The sequence below is a fragment of the Myotis lucifugus genome, unplaced genomic scaffold (genome assembly GCF_000147115.1).
Source record: "Myotis lucifugus unplaced genomic scaffold, Myoluc2.0 scaffold_53, whole genome shotgun sequence".
Classification (NCBI taxonomy): Eukaryota; Metazoa; Chordata; class Mammalia; order Chiroptera; family Vespertilionidae; genus Myotis; species Myotis lucifugus.
The window spans coordinates 4,352,893-4,371,227 of NW_005871101.1; the positions used below are offsets into that span (position 1 = coordinate 4,352,893).

General features: G+C 37.7%; 1 protein-coding gene across 3 annotated transcripts in view; it reads right to left on the reverse strand.

The window, feature by feature from the left end:
• SERPINI1 (serpin family I member 1) overlaps window positions 1-18,335 on the reverse strand; it is a 78,016-nt gene that overhangs the window by 19,614 nt on the left and 40,067 nt on the right. For all 3 annotated transcript variants that reach the window (XM_006088882.3, XM_006088881.3, XM_023753908.1), the window contains exons 2-5: window positions 8,838-9,105; window positions 7,635-7,865; window positions 5,523-5,717; window positions 2,792-2,996 (exon numbers count right to left, since the gene is read on the reverse strand). In XM_006088882.3, coding sequence (XP_006088944.1) covers window positions 2,792-2,996; window positions 5,523-5,717; window positions 7,635-7,865; window positions 8,838-9,087 — 881 coding nt within the window. In that variant the 5' untranslated portion in view covers window positions 9,088-9,105. The remainder of the gene's footprint in view (window positions 1-2,791; window positions 2,997-5,522; window positions 5,718-7,634; window positions 7,866-8,837; window positions 9,106-18,335) is intronic.

The window sequence follows — 18,335 nt, forward strand, 5'->3', positions numbered from 1 at the left end:
CTGGGTCACAGAAGTCATTACCTTTGTCGAACATTTTGTGGATCCTAATGCTGTACAATGGAGGGGGGTGGATAGTTTCCCAATGATTATTACTGACACATTAGTATTTGAAAATAGCCAATCCCTTGAAAAGGGAAACTAAATGTATCTTTCCTCTCAATTAGCCTCCCTCTGTATGCATTAGCCATGCAGAGGGAGAGTTCACAGAATTCCTACAGAAATGGATACATGGTAATCAGCTGTGCCTAGTTTAGTAACAAGCATTAATATGGGGAAGCAAGCTAAACTATTTCATAATTGAAGAGTGTATCTTAGAATATGAAAAATTAATTTTCTTCTGCACCCACGTTCAGTTTCTCAGTGGCTAGGACCTGGAGGCCACATTTTCTAGTGAATATGGTTGAATTAGAACAAGTGATACTTAAGCATTCATTTGCAATTCTGCTACAGTACTCCTAAGTAACTTTGCATCCTCACAGAATTAAGCATTTAGATACGCTGCACTTAACGCATAAAATTCAATAAGGAGAGCATTAATACTGTACTGATTTTCTCATTTTATCAAAATGAATTCATGCCCAGCTGGTGTGACTCAGTGGTTAAGCATCGACCCATGAACCAAAAGGTCATGGGTGTGACTCCCAGTCAGAGCACATGCCTGGGTTGAGGGCTCCATCCCCAGTAGGGGGTGTGCAGGAGACAGCTGATTGATGATGTTTCTATCTCATGGATGTTTCCATGCCTCCCCTTCCTCTCTCTCTAAAAACCAATCAAAGCAATTGAAATAAAAAAGAAATTCATTATAAAATTCAATGAAAAATATAAGATTAATAATAAAGGTCTCTGGATGAGATTTTAGATCTGATTTAGATATTTAAATTTAGTTAATAATGTTTAAAAGTAAATTCTTTTAGAGTTACGATATATTGTTTATATATCCAGTATGTATACAATTATATAAATATACATACATATATACACACTTAATATATATATATATATATATATATATATATATATATATATGTGTGTGTGTGTGTGTGTGTGTGTGTGTGTGTGTGTGTGTATTACATGGCCTTAGCTTTATTTGTTAGATAGTCACTGGCTACCTCTATCTCCCTGAGCATAGACATAGTGGAAACTTGCTACATACTAGTAAAAGTGTTATCATAGAAAGTTATGCAAACTTAATATTTTAGCCAAAAATAAAAATAAATATTTGGAGTATGAATACCTTAATTTTTATATGTGTACTAAGAAATGTATGGCTATTTATTATGTATTGTTACATATTACAGATATATAACACTAACATAATGTGTATATATCTTTCTAGCCAAAACTGTCTACAGTTCCAAATAATCTCCATATACATAAACAAACATCAGCTAAGTTTTTTGAAAAATAAGCATTTATATAAGATGTAACTATTTTTATATTTTTGTATTGTTTAAAGTATGACAAATAGTATAAGATATAACTTTTAAATAATTCCTAAAATTAGAATATGAATGTTTAGTAATTCAATTTTAATACTAATACCTTACTTATCATTTGTAATGTTCATATTAATTAATTATATTTGTATAATTTTTTTAATATGGAATGAATGTTAGAACTGTACTTCCACATACACATATACGTATATGTTTACCTGTTGTTTATTTGTATGTCTTGTTTTCTAATCCAGAATTTACACACTATGTTTGCTTATAAATTTGTTTGTGTTCACTGGTCTCATGCCCCTGCTAGGTTTTAAGGTATTCAAGGACAGAATAAATATCTTCAGTTGGGTTTCGTTTTACAAACACATTTCAATCATGGGGGAGATCTGACTGTAGAAGAACTTACAGAAGTAAAGTAAGACTTACAAAAGGGTAATTTCATTGTGGGGTGTAACATAAATGTCACTATAGGGAGATGCATAAGTGAGGACAAAGTGAGGGTCAACTGCTCATCAGGGGGTTCATGGAAGGCTTCCTAAAACTGGTGCCAGAGCTGTACCCTAAAGCTTAAGTATGTAAATCTGGCAAAGCAATGTAAAGAGAGCATTTTAAGTCAATACAAAAAATACACATAGAGACCCAGAGGCACGAGAAGAGCATGATGCTGTGGCACACAGATAGTACATGCTACCAGATGTTTGCTGTGCTGGTGGCCAGAGGTAGGGTTGAGGAAGAGAATCGTGTAAGAACAGCAAGGCCCTGTATGGACCTTATTCTTTTGGCCACAGGGAGAATTTTAAGCTTCTTCCTGCTTACTTATGGTTGTATCTTGGCACCTAGCACTGGGACTTGCTTGTTCTTTTGCCAACAATGTCAGAGATCATTTTTTCCAGCTATAATCAACTTTAAATATTAATGAAATACAGAAGACTGTCACTGTAAATTATATTCAGAGACAATCTATTGGAAAAATCTTTTACAATGAAGCCAAGAATATTGACTCATATCTGAAACTAGGTGTTGGTAAATAGTATTGACTAAATCAATAAGTGAGCCTGTGTCTCTGAGCAGGACAACATGAGAATTAAAGAATACTTTGAAAAAAGGAGAAGAAGGAGAATAATTAGAGGAAGAAGGGGAAGAGGAGGAGGGGGGAGGAGGAGGAAGAACAGAGGAGGAGGAGTAACAAGAGGATGAGAGAGGACAGAATAGGACCAGTAATAGGAGGAGGAGAGTAACACAAGACTTAAAATTCAAAAGTAATGGCAAGAGTTTCCCTGGGTCAGAATCTTCGTTGCTCTCCCTCCCTCCATGCTCTCAGAGGGAGTCACACAGGAGCCTCTCACCTGGGCAGGTACACTTCCACTTTCTGCTTCTTCACAGAGTTGGCCCATTCTTCAATCAGCTGCGCTTTGAGCAGTGGCTCCAGGGTGGCCAGTGGAACTTCCTGTCTGGACAACACCAGCATCATACTGATCTCATCGCCCTCATATGGAATTTCTAGGACTTGGTAGATACCACCAGCTTCATTGGAGCCATCACTAAATTCCCCTAAAAAGAAAAGAAATGTGATAAAAAGGCCCATGCCAAAGCCGAAATAAAAGGTTTAAATTTGTTACAACTTTTTAAAAAATATAAGAAATTTAGGCATCTGAGAAAAAGGTTTACTTAAAAACAGACCTTGAAATTCAAGTGAATCCTATGTCCTGTAGAATTTATTTATTTTAGAATCCCCAGAATTAGCTCACATTTGTCATAACATGTTCTCTAGACTTAGTTTATATTTGAAAATGGGACTTCAAATGACTATAGATTTAAAGGATATTATTAGAAACAATGAAATGTTTCTGGTTAGAAAAAGAAAGTCCTGAATCCTATACCACATTTACCAATATCTGCCTGATTATTAAGTAGGGAAAAATTGACCATGTAATACCTGGTACTCTATTAATACTACAACTAAACATTTTGAGGCAAAGGTAGCATAGCCATAATAAAATCCATTCCTTTCTATAATAGCTATATAATGTATTTGTGGTGACTGTGACCTTTAGATTATGTAATTAGGTAAATTTAGATAATTGGCTTTGTGTTCTAGAAACTTAACTAAATTGACGAGGCTTTCATAAAAAGCTCAGGTAGTCTTTAAAACAAATGGTCCTGTCACAACTTTAAAATTGTCCCCATTTTTCAAAAAACGTAACGCCTTTGTTGTGAATATTTTCCTATAATTGATCTAGGGCTCTTAAACTTCACATTAATCATTTCAATTCGCAAATAAATGGGTATTTTCCTTTCTTGTTTTTACTGTTAATTTGATTAACTGTGATTATAATACTTTTTTACAATGTATTTGTAAATAAAATAAGCTAGTAGTTATAACATATACTTAGCTTACAATTACATTTCTACTTATAACAACAAACTCTTACAGCTTAATGTAGGGCATAGGAAGGATTCACACCCAAAATTTCTAAAAAGTCTAATGAAGCATCTTTGAAAATAATGCAAGAATATTGAATTGTATCATAAATTATAGACATTTAATAAATGAAACTATGAATAGTTTTGTCTGCCATACATACACAGCTGTAAAAGCAAAATTTCAAAAGAATGCTTGTAATTCAAAAAGTTATAAGGCGTCAAATCGAGAGCTGGGTGGAACATATGGATCACTGAAAACCACCCCAAAGCCTATGACTTTTTGTAGTAACTGAATAGTCGTATTCTAGTATTTTTACGTGATCAAAGTCACTTTGTAGGTGTGATCAAATTTATAAATTGATGAAACATTGAAAAGCTGTCATTACACATAATTTTATACAGTGGGGCCTTGACTTACGAGTGTCCCGACTAACGAGTTTTTCGAGATACGAGCCGTCTCTCAGCTGGCCGATTTTTTGCTTTGAGTTGCGAGCTAAAATTCAGGTTACGAGAAAGCTTCAGATACCCCACCGTTAGTTGGCGCAGCGAAGGTCACAGTGAACGCCACAACATCAGCCCAGCATCACGTGTCTCACTTGTTCACTTTTTGATTTGACATACGAGTAATTTGAGTTACGAGCTCCGTCATGGAACGAATTAAACTCGTAAGTCAAGGCCTCACTGTATAATAAAGAGGTAATATGAAATTGACCATCACACCCTCCCACATGATGGCCGCCCCCATGTGGACACAAGATGGCCACCACAAGATGGCCCGCAGGGGAGGGCAGTTGGGGGCGACCAGGCCTGCAGGGGAGGGCAGTTAAGGGTGACTGGGCTGGCAGGGGAGGGCAGTTGGGGGGGACCAGGCCTGCAGGGGAGGGCAGTTAAGGGTGACTGGGCTGGCAGGGGAGGGCAGTTGGGGGGGACCAGGCCTGCAGGGGAGGTCAGTTAGGGGAGACCAGGCCAGCAGGGGAAGGCAGTTGGGGGTGGCTGGGTTGGCAGGGGAGGGCAGTTGGGGGCCATCGGGCCAGCAGGGAAGCAGTTAGGTGTCAATCAGGCTCACAGGAGAGTGGTTAAGGGCTGATCAGGCTGGCAGGCAGGCGAGCGGTTGGGAGCCAGCAGTCCCAGATTGTGAGAGGGATGTCCAACTGCCGGTTTAGGCCCGATCCCTGTGTGGGATCGGGCCTAAACCGGCAGTCGGACATTCCCCAAGGGGTCCCAGATTGGAGAGGGTGCATGAATTTTGTGCACTGGGCCTCTAGTATTCATAGTATTCACTCAGGATCTAATTAGAGGCTTGGAAAATGGAGCTAAGAAAATTTATCTTAAATTAAATTGACAAGAAATTTAAGTACAGAATATTTCATGTTCATTTTTTAAAATTTGTCAAGTCCTGGTCAGTGTGGCTCAGTTGATTGAGCATCGTCCTTTGCACCAAAAGGTCACCGGTTCGATTCCTCTTCAGGGTACATGCCCAGGTTTCGGGTTTGATCCCTGGTCTGGGTGTTTCTGGGAGGAATCTGGTCACTGTTTCTTTCTCTCTTTCTCTCTCTCCCTTCCTCTCTCTCTAAAATAAATAAAAACATATTTTAAAAAAGAAATTTGTTGATATACCTCAAAAAGAGAGAAATAAAAGCCAAAATGTCATACCATAATAAAATTCTCCTTGTTGGTACATCATTGGAATTTGGACTTCACTTTCATCATCTTTAGTGAAGGAAAAGGTTCTAGTATTTTCGGGTCTAAATTGTGACTTCCAGTTACCCTTGAAATAGACAGCATTGATGAGGGCCAGATGAGTGACAGCAGCAAAATCTCTTGGGGATACCAAATCTTTCAACAGACCTATTCAGGAAAAATAAATGGATGAAAATTAATATTAAATTAGAAGATGAAAGGGGACCAAAGATTATCAAATTACCATCCAATAGAGTGATTCAGAAAAACTCTATACCATTACTAAATTTATAATAAACTTTAAAAATACCTCACTTTCAAAAGAAAAATGTTACCTCACTTTCAAAAGAAAAATGTTACACACACACACACACACACACACACAATTATAGCTTAAGGGTATCTAAAATAGCCACACCACCTAAAATAACACAAGTGTAGATACTTGCACCAACTGCAGAACTACTTGCAGAAGAATCTCAGGCTTCAACCCTTTCTAGTTGCAATGATGTATGTAACACTCAGCACAGAGTAACACTCAACAAATGATGCTAGGTTTATTCTTGAACATTGTCCATGATTAAAATGTCATTCAATTCAGCCATGCCCCCGTGTACATTGGATATCTTTCTACCAAATATAACAACTGCTTTGACCAGGTAAAAACAGATAAGTGAAAGCCAATTTAACTTGTGATGCTTTATTTTTCTATCACATATATTCCTTTCTGAATCTATTTTGAAAGACACTGGGTCTTTGTTGATAAGTGTTTAAAAAGAGTTTGGAGCCCTAGCCAGTTTGGCTCAATGGATAGAGCGTCAGCCATTGGACTGAAGGGTCCCAGGTTCGATTCTGGTCAAGGGCACGTACCTAGGTTGCAGGTTCGATCCCTGGCCTTGTGGGGGCATGTTTGGGAGGCAAACAAAAGATATGTCTCTCTCACATAGATATTTTTCTCTCTGTTTCTCCCCTTCTCTTCCACTCTCTCTAAAAATTAATGGAAAAATATCCTCAAGTGAGGGTTAACAAACAAACAAAAAGAGTTTGGAAACAAACAGCTTTTAATAATTCAATCTATCCCAGGTAGATTAATATTCTTGATTTATTCTTTGAATGTTAAAAAAACAACATAAATTTCTTTTTCTTACATTTTAATCTCATAGTTGAAAGAGTGATCTTAGTGAGAGTAGTCATAGAGAAAAAGTAATATCACAGTGAAAAACATAGGACCAAATTTTGCTCTGTAATCTCTCATTTTATTAACTATTGTACTTCTGAGCTTACGAAGGTGCTTCAGTTTTGGGGGATTGGTAGGAATAGCACATGTCATCAGGGTTTTTTGTTGCTGTTTCAACATAAAATTTAATAGATTAACATCACTTGGGGAGTTTGACAATATGAATTAATTTATGGGACAGCTGTAGTAAAACTACGTTAAATTTGGTCTCATTTTTTAGATTCTAATTTCATTTTTATGGTAAAATTAGAAAATAGAATTATAAGATATGAAACATTTGGAAAACTGAAATACATTTAGAATACATGAATTAAAAATAAAATTTTAAATTCATACATCTCTTTCTAATTTCTCTCCATTTATTTGTGCTTAAAGTGGGCTGCTCTTTTTTAAAGGAATCTTATACAATTTTTTGATTACCAATCAAGTCTTGTGAAGCCAACAAAAAAATCTTTAAACTCTGACTTTTAACTCTCTTATTTTATTTTAATCATAAGATAGCCACCACCAACTGCCATTCCAATCAGTATCTAATTTATTAAATAGCTCAAGCAAAGTTCCATACCATAGCTAAGATGACTACACAGGAAAAACCCATCAACTGGTGAGTGTTAATCTATCAGCATCAAAATTCTAGACATGGCAAAAGACTATACTTATTTCTCAAATGTTTATTCATAAGCAGTGCTTCTAAAAAGACTTCAATCTATGTAGAATAATTATTAGATACTTAACTAAATTCTATATAATATACAAAATAGAAAAGGAATGAGGAGACAAATAATTTCAGGACTAAGGAGAGAGTCAAAACTAAGCTATTTGAGAAAGAAAAGAAGCAAATGACATACTATTTGTGTTATTCTCCACCCACTTATTGATGTGGTTGGCCACAGCAATATTTTGACTGAAGTCCACATGATTTACTTCCGCATTAAAATAGTTTTTCATCATTTGCAAAAATTCATCATTGATGTGAAATTCATTTTGCACAAAGAGGGAACTGGCAATTTTCAGCACATACTGGCTCTTTTCAGCAGTGACCATGTTAGAAAAATCCTTCAAGAAAGAAAATTCTTCACCTGCAAAATGACATAGGGTAAGTTTACTAGTGGGACAAACAGAGAATGTACGGGCAGTAAAAACACAGCTAACGACCCAGGGGAAAAGCATCCCTTATTCTCCACATTGACATGGTAAGGAAGTTCAATATTTCTGTGATTTCTAGATGTTCAAATTAACAGTTTTGAACTTTACTGTTATCAACTGATATTATTTTTCATTTTAATCTATATCTTGGTAGAATCTATCAAGTAAAGATTTTTTGGTTATTTACTTTCAAAGTACTTAGGTTACTTTCATTAAATTAGTCTTATGTTGATCAGAAATAAAAATTGAGTTTAATTTTCTAGCTTAAAAATTACTCCTTTAAATTTACTTTTACTAGACTTTTTTAAAACCTTATAACTAGAAAATCCTTTATAAATTGTTTTAGTTCTTAACTGTTTAATGAGTTAATTCACATGTATATTAGAAACATTAAAATAGAAATCATATACCATGTCAAACTGATTACAAAATACCTTTTGGCTACAAATTTTTTACTATATATAAGTCTCATAATAATGAAAACATGATTTTAAGCAAAAAAAAAATCTGATATTCTTAGAGAATCATGTTTCTTTTCTTTGTAGCACTCATCACAGTTGTAAAGTTTCATTTACTTATATGATAACTGATTACATATGTCTCTCCATCTACACTTAAAATTCAGGGCAAGTACCATGCTTGCTTTTGTTTATCACAATAAGATTTATTTAAATATTATTATTATTATTATTAATAATACATAATTTCTTTTAATTAACTCAGCCAGGGATGGAACTCAGAATTAACTCCTTTCTTGAGTTTCCTAAAGTTTCTCCTAGCCATACCATATCAATGAGAATACTTTCTTGCTGTGTGAAATACTGCTGTCTCTGGCATAAGGCAACACAACTGAGCTAAAAGTTAAAGTTAAACCATCCTGAGAAATCAAACCTAAGCACACTTACCGAGTTTCAGCCTGTCATATCCCATTGAATGACGGATTTCTTTCAGGGTAGACCCTTGGGCCCCCAGTTCCATCATTCCCATAGCAAGGGTGATGCTCAATGGCGAGAAAAGAATATTTTCATCTTCCCCAGTGGCTCGAAGGTGATTATACATAGTCACCGAGAACTCAGCAATGGTTTCATCAGGGAAAGTGGTCCCTACGGCCAAACTTTGCAGAAGCAGCAAAGAGAAGAGCCCAAGGAAAGCCATGTTGGAAGAGTTTCAATCCTGGAGAACAGTAATTTACATAGTAATTATCTCAGGAAAATAAAGAGAGAGCTATATATAGGAATTCTTTTTTAGTAAAGTTGTAAAGCAAACCAAAAGTGTTTAAACATATACAGTATTAATATCTCTATAACAAAAGCCCCATTAAAGGATATTTTGGAATGACCCCCCTTTTGTTTTGCTTAATCCCTTCACCTTTTATATCCAGCACCACAATCTCCCCTTTCCTCTGACAGCTGTCAGTCTGTTCTCTATAAGGAAGGTTCTGTTTTTCAAAAGTCAATTCATAGTCAATTGAATAAATAACATTGCTCAGTTTTGCGGATACCCTCAGAAACAAGATGGCCCTGGCCCCCACCTTCATGGGTTAAGATTATGTATAGATACATATACAACAAGCAATGATAGGTTGTGTTTGTTGGAGGTAATCAATTCATTTTTCATAGCCTCAACATATATATTTTGATCATAATTTTGAAAGTTTACTCTAACTTACACAACACTACCTAGATCCAGGACAACTATAATGAAAACCAAAAGATATTCACAGGGTTTAAGATGAACTTGTGAAGTTAGGCATTTGGAAATGCCCCTTGACTCATTCACTACAATTTTTAAAGGTAATGCACCATGCAGCTGGGTTACCAAGTGGTGGGAAGAGATCAGACACACACCTGCCACGGGCCCATTTATTCAGCCCAGCTGCTGAACCCACAGGAAGTGGTAAAGTGGTAACCCAGAGAAAAGGCAGATTTAGCACATCCTTGTTTGCTTTTTCTCTTACACGTTAGTTCCCTATGAGGCTGCTGCTCCCAGTGAAAATCTCAGAGAGGGAAGAACCTCCTAAACACTGTCCTTTTTTTTTTAAATATTCTTTATTGATTTCAGAGAGGAAGGGAAAGGGAGAGAGAGAGAGAAACATCAATGATGAAAGAATCATTGATCGGCTGCCTCCAGCACGTCCCCTACTGGGGATCGAGCCCGCAAACCAAGCATGTGCCCTTGGCTGGAATTGAACCTGGGACCCTTCAGTCCGCAGGCCAACGCTCTATCCACTGAGCCAAACCAGCTAGGGCAACACTGTCCTTTTTATACTCAGGACAATGTTACCATGTCAGCTGATACCAACAAACCGGTGGTTCTACTTATATGAATATTTCTAAATATAAGCTTATCTGGTTCTTTTTGTTGTTGTTTGTTTTGTTATTCCTCACCTGAGGATATTTTTCCATTTATTTATTGATTTATTGATTTATTTGTTTATTGAGTGAAAGAGAGGGGGAGGGACAGAGAGAAACATGGATGTGAAAAAGACACATCAAATGGTTGCCTCCTGCACACACCCAACCAGGGCCGAGGAACCTGCAACCAAGGTATGTGCCCTTGACTGGAATCGAACCCAGGACCCTTCAGTCCACGGGCCGATGCTCTATCCACTGAGCCAAACAGGCTAGGACACTCATCTGGTTCTTGACCGATTTCTCTTGGGAAAAGAAAGTAGTGTCAGTGCCCAATTTCTGAATAATATTTTTGCCTCTCAGCACATCAGTGTTCCAAAAGACTGGCACACACTGGGGATATGATTTCCTTGTATCCTCACACGTTGTTTCCATAGGTCTCTGAAAGCTAAACTGCTTATTTAAACAATTAAGCAGTTTACTTATTATCCTATATAATAAAAGGGTAATATGCAAATTGAGCGAAGGGCGGGATGATGTGCACTGACCACCAGGGGGCAGACACTCAATGCAGGAGCTGCCCCAGCCCATAGGCCCTGATCACCTGATCGGAGCCTGCTGGCCAACCTCTGGATCCCTTCCCCTGGCCAGCAGGCTCCGATCACCTGATGGGGAATGGGGAACCAGGGGTGGGTGGTGGTGGACATGGGCAGTGCCAGGCCAAGGCCTCCACTCCACTGGTTTCCCCACACATAGAGGGCAACTGGCATCGGGGGATGGGGCCGGCAAGTGGGTGGGATGGCCAAACTCTCAGTCCCTCCCCCAGGCCAGCAGGCTCTGATCACCAGATGGTGAATGGGGAACCGGGGGAGGGGGGTGGCGGGGGGGGGGGGGAGCAGCTGGGGAAGATCGCCCTGATCACAGGTCAGGCCTAGGGACCATACCCATGCACAGATTTCATGTGCCGGGCCTCTAGTCTCTATATATAAAAGCCTAAGCAACTGAACAACCAAACGACCAAACAACCGAATGACCAGTCGCTATGACACGCACTGACCACCAGGGGGTAGACGCTCAATGTGGAAGATGCCCCCTGGTGGTCAGTGTTCTCCCATAGCCAACCTCCTGCAGTCTCCCCCCCCCCCGCCCCCACCAGGTGGCCGGCCCCATCGGCCCCAATCACTGGTGAGGCTGAGGGACCCCACCCATGCGCGAATTTGTGCACTGGGCCTCTAGAGTGTGTGTGTGTGTGTGTGTGTGTGTGTGTGTGTGTGTTTTTAACCATCATTAAAACAACATCTAAAGTGATGTTGAGCAAACACATTTGGAAAATTGTTTTTCAATTAGTATGAAACTTTAATAGTCCCCATTACTCAGTGAAGAGAGTGCACATACATTTAACTTAAGAGCAGTGTGTTTTCAACAGATGTTTGAGTCAGAGCTTTCTAATCAGTCCTGTAATATTTAAAATTTCAATGTTAGAGAACTGCCTGTTTAATTTGTAAGTCCTTCACATTTTATGGTTTATTAGTAGTTTTAGATGTCAGTTCTCTTTGACTGAGAGGTTCCAAGTTTCTGCTCCCCCCAACCCCATTTTAAAATATATATATATATATATATATATATATATATATATATATATATATGTATTTTTTATTGATTCAGAGAGGGAGAGAGAGATAGAAACATCAATTATGAGAAAGAATCATTGATTGGCTGCCTCCTGCACACCCCATACCAGGGACTGAGCCTGAAACCCAGGCATGTGCCCTGACTGGGTATTGAACTGTGACCTCCTGGTTCATAGGTCGACGTTCAATCTCTGAGCCATGCCAGCTGGGCTTGGTAGTGTTCTCTTACTGCCAGAAAGATACCCAAATCACTAATGCATCTTTGGGCTGCTAGAGGACTCCTGGAAAGAGCATCCATATGTTGGTGAGAGGGCTCTTCCCAGAGCAGTGAGCAGCAGGCCACAGATTTACATGTTCTGCTAAGGAAACTAGGAACACTATGGCTGTGAATGGTGGGAGTTTGTCATGTCAGGAAACTCCTTAGTAAAGACCTAAAGCACTCTGCTCTGAAAACACATAGATTATCCATAATTAAATGATCTCTCCTCCTTTTGAAGGTAAGATTCCCAGTGTGCAAGCAAAACAACCTCTGCTATCCCAGTCCAAACTTTCTGATACCGCCTATCCCATCCCTAATCCCTAGCCCCCTCACTTCTGCTGCCTCTGACTACTCTGTCTGAGTCTTTTCTTTTCTTCCAGGGGAGAGGGAAATATTTCCTTTCCTCCTTACACCTTCTAAGTGTAGTTGTTCTCCACGTATCTATTCCTGGCCTCCTCTCTGTAATGTTCTTCTCACTCCCACTGGTGAACTCTCAAAACAAAGATACTTATACTATTATCCAATCATGTTATTCCCAAGTATGTAACATTCTAGCTCTGGCTTTATTTTTATCTTAATTTCTGATGTGCATTGCAAATTGCTCTTGATATATTTAGTCTTTGACTCTTGCCAGCACTTCAAATTCAAGGTGGCACAAATAGGACTCTGTCATCAATCAAACCCATTCTTATTTTCTCTCTCTCTTAAAACATCAAAATCCTTGTCTCCTCTCCATCTCATTTCCCCTTATGTTCAATAAACTGTCAACACTTATTCCATACTGCAACCCTGTCACCTCTCCTGTCCATCATCCTCTGGCCATTCCCATGGCCAGAGTGACAGTTCTTCCCTTTAATGCCTTTTCAAGGACTCCACCAATAGCTCTCAGCCATCCTCTGAATGCCAGCTTACTGCCCTCTTCAACACAACACATGCATAGCCTCCAGGTGAATTGTCTGATGTACTGTTATGAACATGGATTCCTATATTAATAAAATCTCAGGATCTCTCTCATGCCTGTAGACTAAAGCTCACAATCTTTAGTCTCGAATATAACCTACTGCACCGTGACCCTGCATGACTTTCTCCCTACAACTCCCCTTTACGAACCCTGCAATTCTACCCAGATATCCTTTTGCAGTAGATATCCCAGAATTTCCCTCTCCTGATGCTGGATTGCATAGTTCGTTTTCTGGAACTACTTCAACCTGATTTCATATGTTCAAATCCTAACCACTCCTCAAGGTTCTGCTCCACTTCCATTTCCTATATGAATACCCTTCTGGTTCTTCAGTTAAAACAATTCCCCCCACCCCCCCTCTGAAATCTTGGCACATTGTCTCTCTACCATAGCACATACTGCTACTTTCTCTTATTACAGATAATTCCGTACATGCATCATTTCTTTTCCTACAGTTTATGAAGGCACAAATGGAAATACATTCATTTTGTATATCTTAAGATAATCAGATAATCAAAATAAGCACTTAATGCGTTACACATAGTAGGTGCCAAATAAATATTTGCTGAATTAATAGAGTATGAGATATAAAGATCCACAATGCTGCATTAGAAGGAACAGCAAGAGTAGCTGTTGCTTCTAAATTCCCGAGGCTAATTTAATCTGAGCCCAAAGGTAGTAGCTCATTTCCATTTTTTATTCCTTTTGATAAAGTGTTTCCTTATTGAGTCTGAGACCATCTTTCTAGCCTGACAAAGTGGCACTGTCAGTAATGCTGGCATAATTCAATGGCTGGACATGGGATGCATTAACAAACAAGTGCACCACCTTGAAAAATCACAAAAGGTGCTACCCAAATGTTGCTGTATTAACATTAGTCTACAAAATGCCAGAGCTCCACTATTAATCATAATAACACACTCCAAAATGAGTTACTTTCACTTAGAGCATTATTTTGTAGATTCATTATTTTCAAGCTTCTGTATAAAATGCCTTTGCATAAAAACAAGGATCTGCAGATCCTAGAATAGTAGACAGTGCTGTTGTGCTAGAAAAGGCAGAAATAGCTACACTGTAAATAAACTGCCATTAATTCTTGCATTTCTCTTCTCTTTTGCCCATGGTAGGGTAGGTTGTGGGTATTGTGTGCATGCATACTGCTTTAGAAAACACTTCATTGAAACAGGTCAGGAAGTAAATCTTGTAAATGAGGTCTGAGGAGTCATAAAACTGAAAGATGGCACAATAAAAAGATGGTCTTTTTAAAACTCCCTTAGTATCCTTATTTATAGAGATGGATTATTCATAAATGCAACTTGCTTTGTTTTGGGGAACCCAATTATTTGATATAAAAATTGTTTCAAATTGTGAGTTGAGAAAAAAAGGTTTTCTTTTGTAGCTGAGAAACATGACTGAAGAAAGTCATTTTTCCAGCAAAACGAAGACAAACTACAAACTACAGCCATAGGAAATAATTAAGAGAGATGCCTAATGCAAGAACACTGTCTTGAAGACCTTTGGCCTATTAATTTTCAGAGTTTTGCATGTAAAGGACTAGTAATTTTTTTAAATTGAAGGAACCAATATAGGGATGCTCAATTTTTATTTTACCAAGTAAATACATTGGGATGGAGGCAAAATAATAATAATAATAATAATAATAGCTACATAAAAGAACAAACTCACCACAGAAAAGAAAGAACATTTCACCATAAAAATTAGACAGTCCTTTAAAGTGGATATATTTGAATTCATGAAGTTTCACTCCCTTTCCCACTGCCACCCCCATGGTTTAGCACTCGGTGCCTGGAAACCACTGTTGTAACTCTGGTTAGCAATAGCTCACTTGGTGAAATTTGGAACAGGTTGAAGTCTCCAGGACTTTGTCTCCTGATTTACTAAGAGAAAGGGTTAACCCAGATCAGCCAAGAAGCTGGGAAATTTGTTAAAGAATCTGTCACATATGGACAAAAAAGAGTCATTACCTTCTAAAACAATCTGTATTTTAGCAATCTGTAATTTAGCAAATTTCCTCAATTCTATCATGCATGGTGTTCCTTCCCACCACTAATTTTAACTTCTGTGAAATTGGAATCTTGCAATCAATGTCCAAAGAAATCAGCTATTCCTCAGAGAGACAAGCTGTGACACTGTTGTCATTTCCTGTGTAAGTGTCATAGCCTGGACAAATGTGTACTTTCAGCTGCTTGCTTATCGTTGATTCCTCATTTGACTTATTTCCCTTGGCACTGCCTTCCACTGTGGAGTTTTTGCTATACTTGGATCTAGAATTGTCCTCAAAGGACTGTACTATAATGGCAGCACTGCAAAGAAAAAGGACCACATATGCAGAAGAGAACAGAAAGGTAGGTGTAAATTTATTGTAAGTTATGCACCAACTTGAGAAATGAACCAACTTATTTTCTTGTAAAACAACAACCAAATGTTTTACAAAGGTTCCAAGAATAGAAGACACAGGCAAGTAGATAAATTTGTGCCAGAGATAAATCTCTTGTTCTCAGGATATATATACAAAATAACTTTCTGTTGGACATCAAGTAGCACAATTTTAAAGGCAGGAGAATTTGCCAAATCTCTCAAAATAAATCAGTGTTTTGAACGCGAGAAAGGTGAAGGAGCCAGGCATGCTTTGTGAAAGACTATCACTCAGTTATTAAACTGACAAAAGCTTCCTGATAACTTTCTAAATTAGCTGTATAAATGTGTGGTGGGTAAGGGTGTGGGGAAGATTAGTAAGTTATGAAAGGGAAATGTAGAGAATACACCAAAGACATACTTTGGAATTACTTGAGATTATGTTTTTAATCACAAAGGTACTAAAAGGTTTTGATCAGGAAATCCATTATGAAAAGTAGCATGTCATATGATAAATGATGGCCAAAAGTGAATCAGAAGGATGTTGAGAAGGCTCAAAGTTTGGTTATTAAGGGCATAATATGTTAGGGTCTGAATAAATATACGTCACTGTGCTATTTTCAGAAAGAACTATACATTTTTCCCTTTAAAATTTTTCTTCCAAAAAAGGTGTTACTAAGTTGAGATGTGTCTTAGAATGAAGGGGTTAGAACCAAAGAAATAAAGGCTACACGGAGGTTTAATTCTATAATCTCGACATCTATAAAATCATTATATACATGATTTAATCCTTTCATCTTTTTCTCTTTCTTTGGCTTCTCCTTCCAGCTATCTACACCACTGTGACTCTTCCCATACTCTCTTACACTTGTCAATAAAATATATGTTTATAATCTTTTTCCTGTTTATTGAATCAAGCAAAAAGCTCACCAGGTATCTCTCAAACAAGAAAGAAATGGCCAGATAAATCAAAGGTACAGAACTATGAGAGAAAGATGACTACCAGGTGTCTTTGATGAAAAACGATGTATTATCTAGAACATACCATTCCAGGCTATCAGACTCTATGGGTTTGGGACCCTTCATTATTTTTGAACAATATTACAACTATCTAAGTCTCAGATAATTGATAGTGATGCAAATGATTCTTGTCCATAAAAATTAAATTGTACATGTATGGTTAAATGCAATTGATTATTGTCCTGTGGATACTGACCAGTTTTGCATCTGTTAAGCAAATGTATTCAGTATTCCTGATGGATTTATATTTCAACTGCTTTTTGAATTCTCTCATGAATTCGTTATAACATCTTATTGGTTGTCTCAATAATTAATGAACTAAATAAAATATTTTCATTTTTATAATTTTATATTTGTATGAGAAGATTATAAACCTTTTAAAAATAATTATCCTTTAAATTGTTAAAGTTAAAATTTTTCTTTCAAGAAATACTTATTTTCATGGGAAACTCAAGTAATCAGAGTAGAAAAGAACTGAAATATTAGCCTTTTCTAAATCACTGAATATTCCTTAATTATTGGTTCAATTGGTAATGTGCCAGTGGTACTCTGTGTCTTGGAATTACTGATCACAGAGCAGCTAGCACTGAGCTAGCTACATGCCTATAGTTCTTGGGTATTTTGCAAGCATCCAAGAGTAAGTTTAGGATTGCAAGAGTCTACAGTGGCCCGCTCATTTAGGAACTAACCAGCCCTGGAAATGTTGAAAAACAACAGAGGGAAATGTGGTGCTAAAATTCCCTAGACTTTTTAAAGTGCTTTGGCATATATAAATATATTGTCTGAACTCCTCAGCCTCAAGAGGAGGTTCATTGGAATGAAGATAAATTGTGACTTAGAAGATTCTGCTTTGGTGCAAACCCAAGGCTTCCAAGTAGCTTCTGAGTTTTCACAGTAGCCCCGGTGGGACATATCTAGTAGGAAGTCAGGGTCATAGACCTTCAAGAACATTTCACAGCAAAGATAACCTCTTGGAAAATTGTTTTGACTCAATAACTAGATGCTGAATAAATAAATCTCTGGCTAAATATTTTCCCACTATAGGCCATAAGAAAATTCTAAAATTAAAAGCCAAAATTCTTGATTACCCTGTGTCCTTCAAAAATATTAGAAGAATGTGGCCCAACAGAACTTTCTGTGATGATAGAAATATTACATACGTATACTTGCCACTGGTGGCTATGGGGTACTTGTAATGTGGCTTAGTGCAAGTGAGAAACAAGAACTTTAATTTTATTTAATTTTACTTAATGTAAATAGCCACCTATGGCTAGTGGTTGTCATATTTGATAGTGCAGGGCTGGAAGAAGGCTAAACAGATCTACTCTTCATAACACTGGTTCTTGACCAAATAGCCCATAATGCAAGTGTTTAAAACAGAAAGTGAAAAATTAGTAGCATGAATTCCACAAAAGATGTCTCCTTACCTAAGATGTCTTATTCAGAAACATATTCCCTTTCTTCAGGAGATCTTAACTGATAAAGAGGCTCTATTTTGGAATTCCTAGGGCTTTTGGTTAAAGCTGGTGACTACTGGGGCAAATAAAAATGCCAACCAGAAGCAGTGAGCTGGTAGGTCCCCATCCCTCCTGCAAATGTGATTTGAACTTTCCATAAAATGGTAATGAGTAATTCTGTTTGGCACAATCCTGGAGCTTTTGTGCTTGCCAATGAATGATTTCCTTTGGAATACTGTCAGGAGAGCTAAACAAGTGACACACCAGCCCCAAGGCAAAATTCAATGAGTAGTTTCAGAGAGACCTGTTAAAAAGTCATCATCAATCAAGGTCATGTGTGGCCCAAGG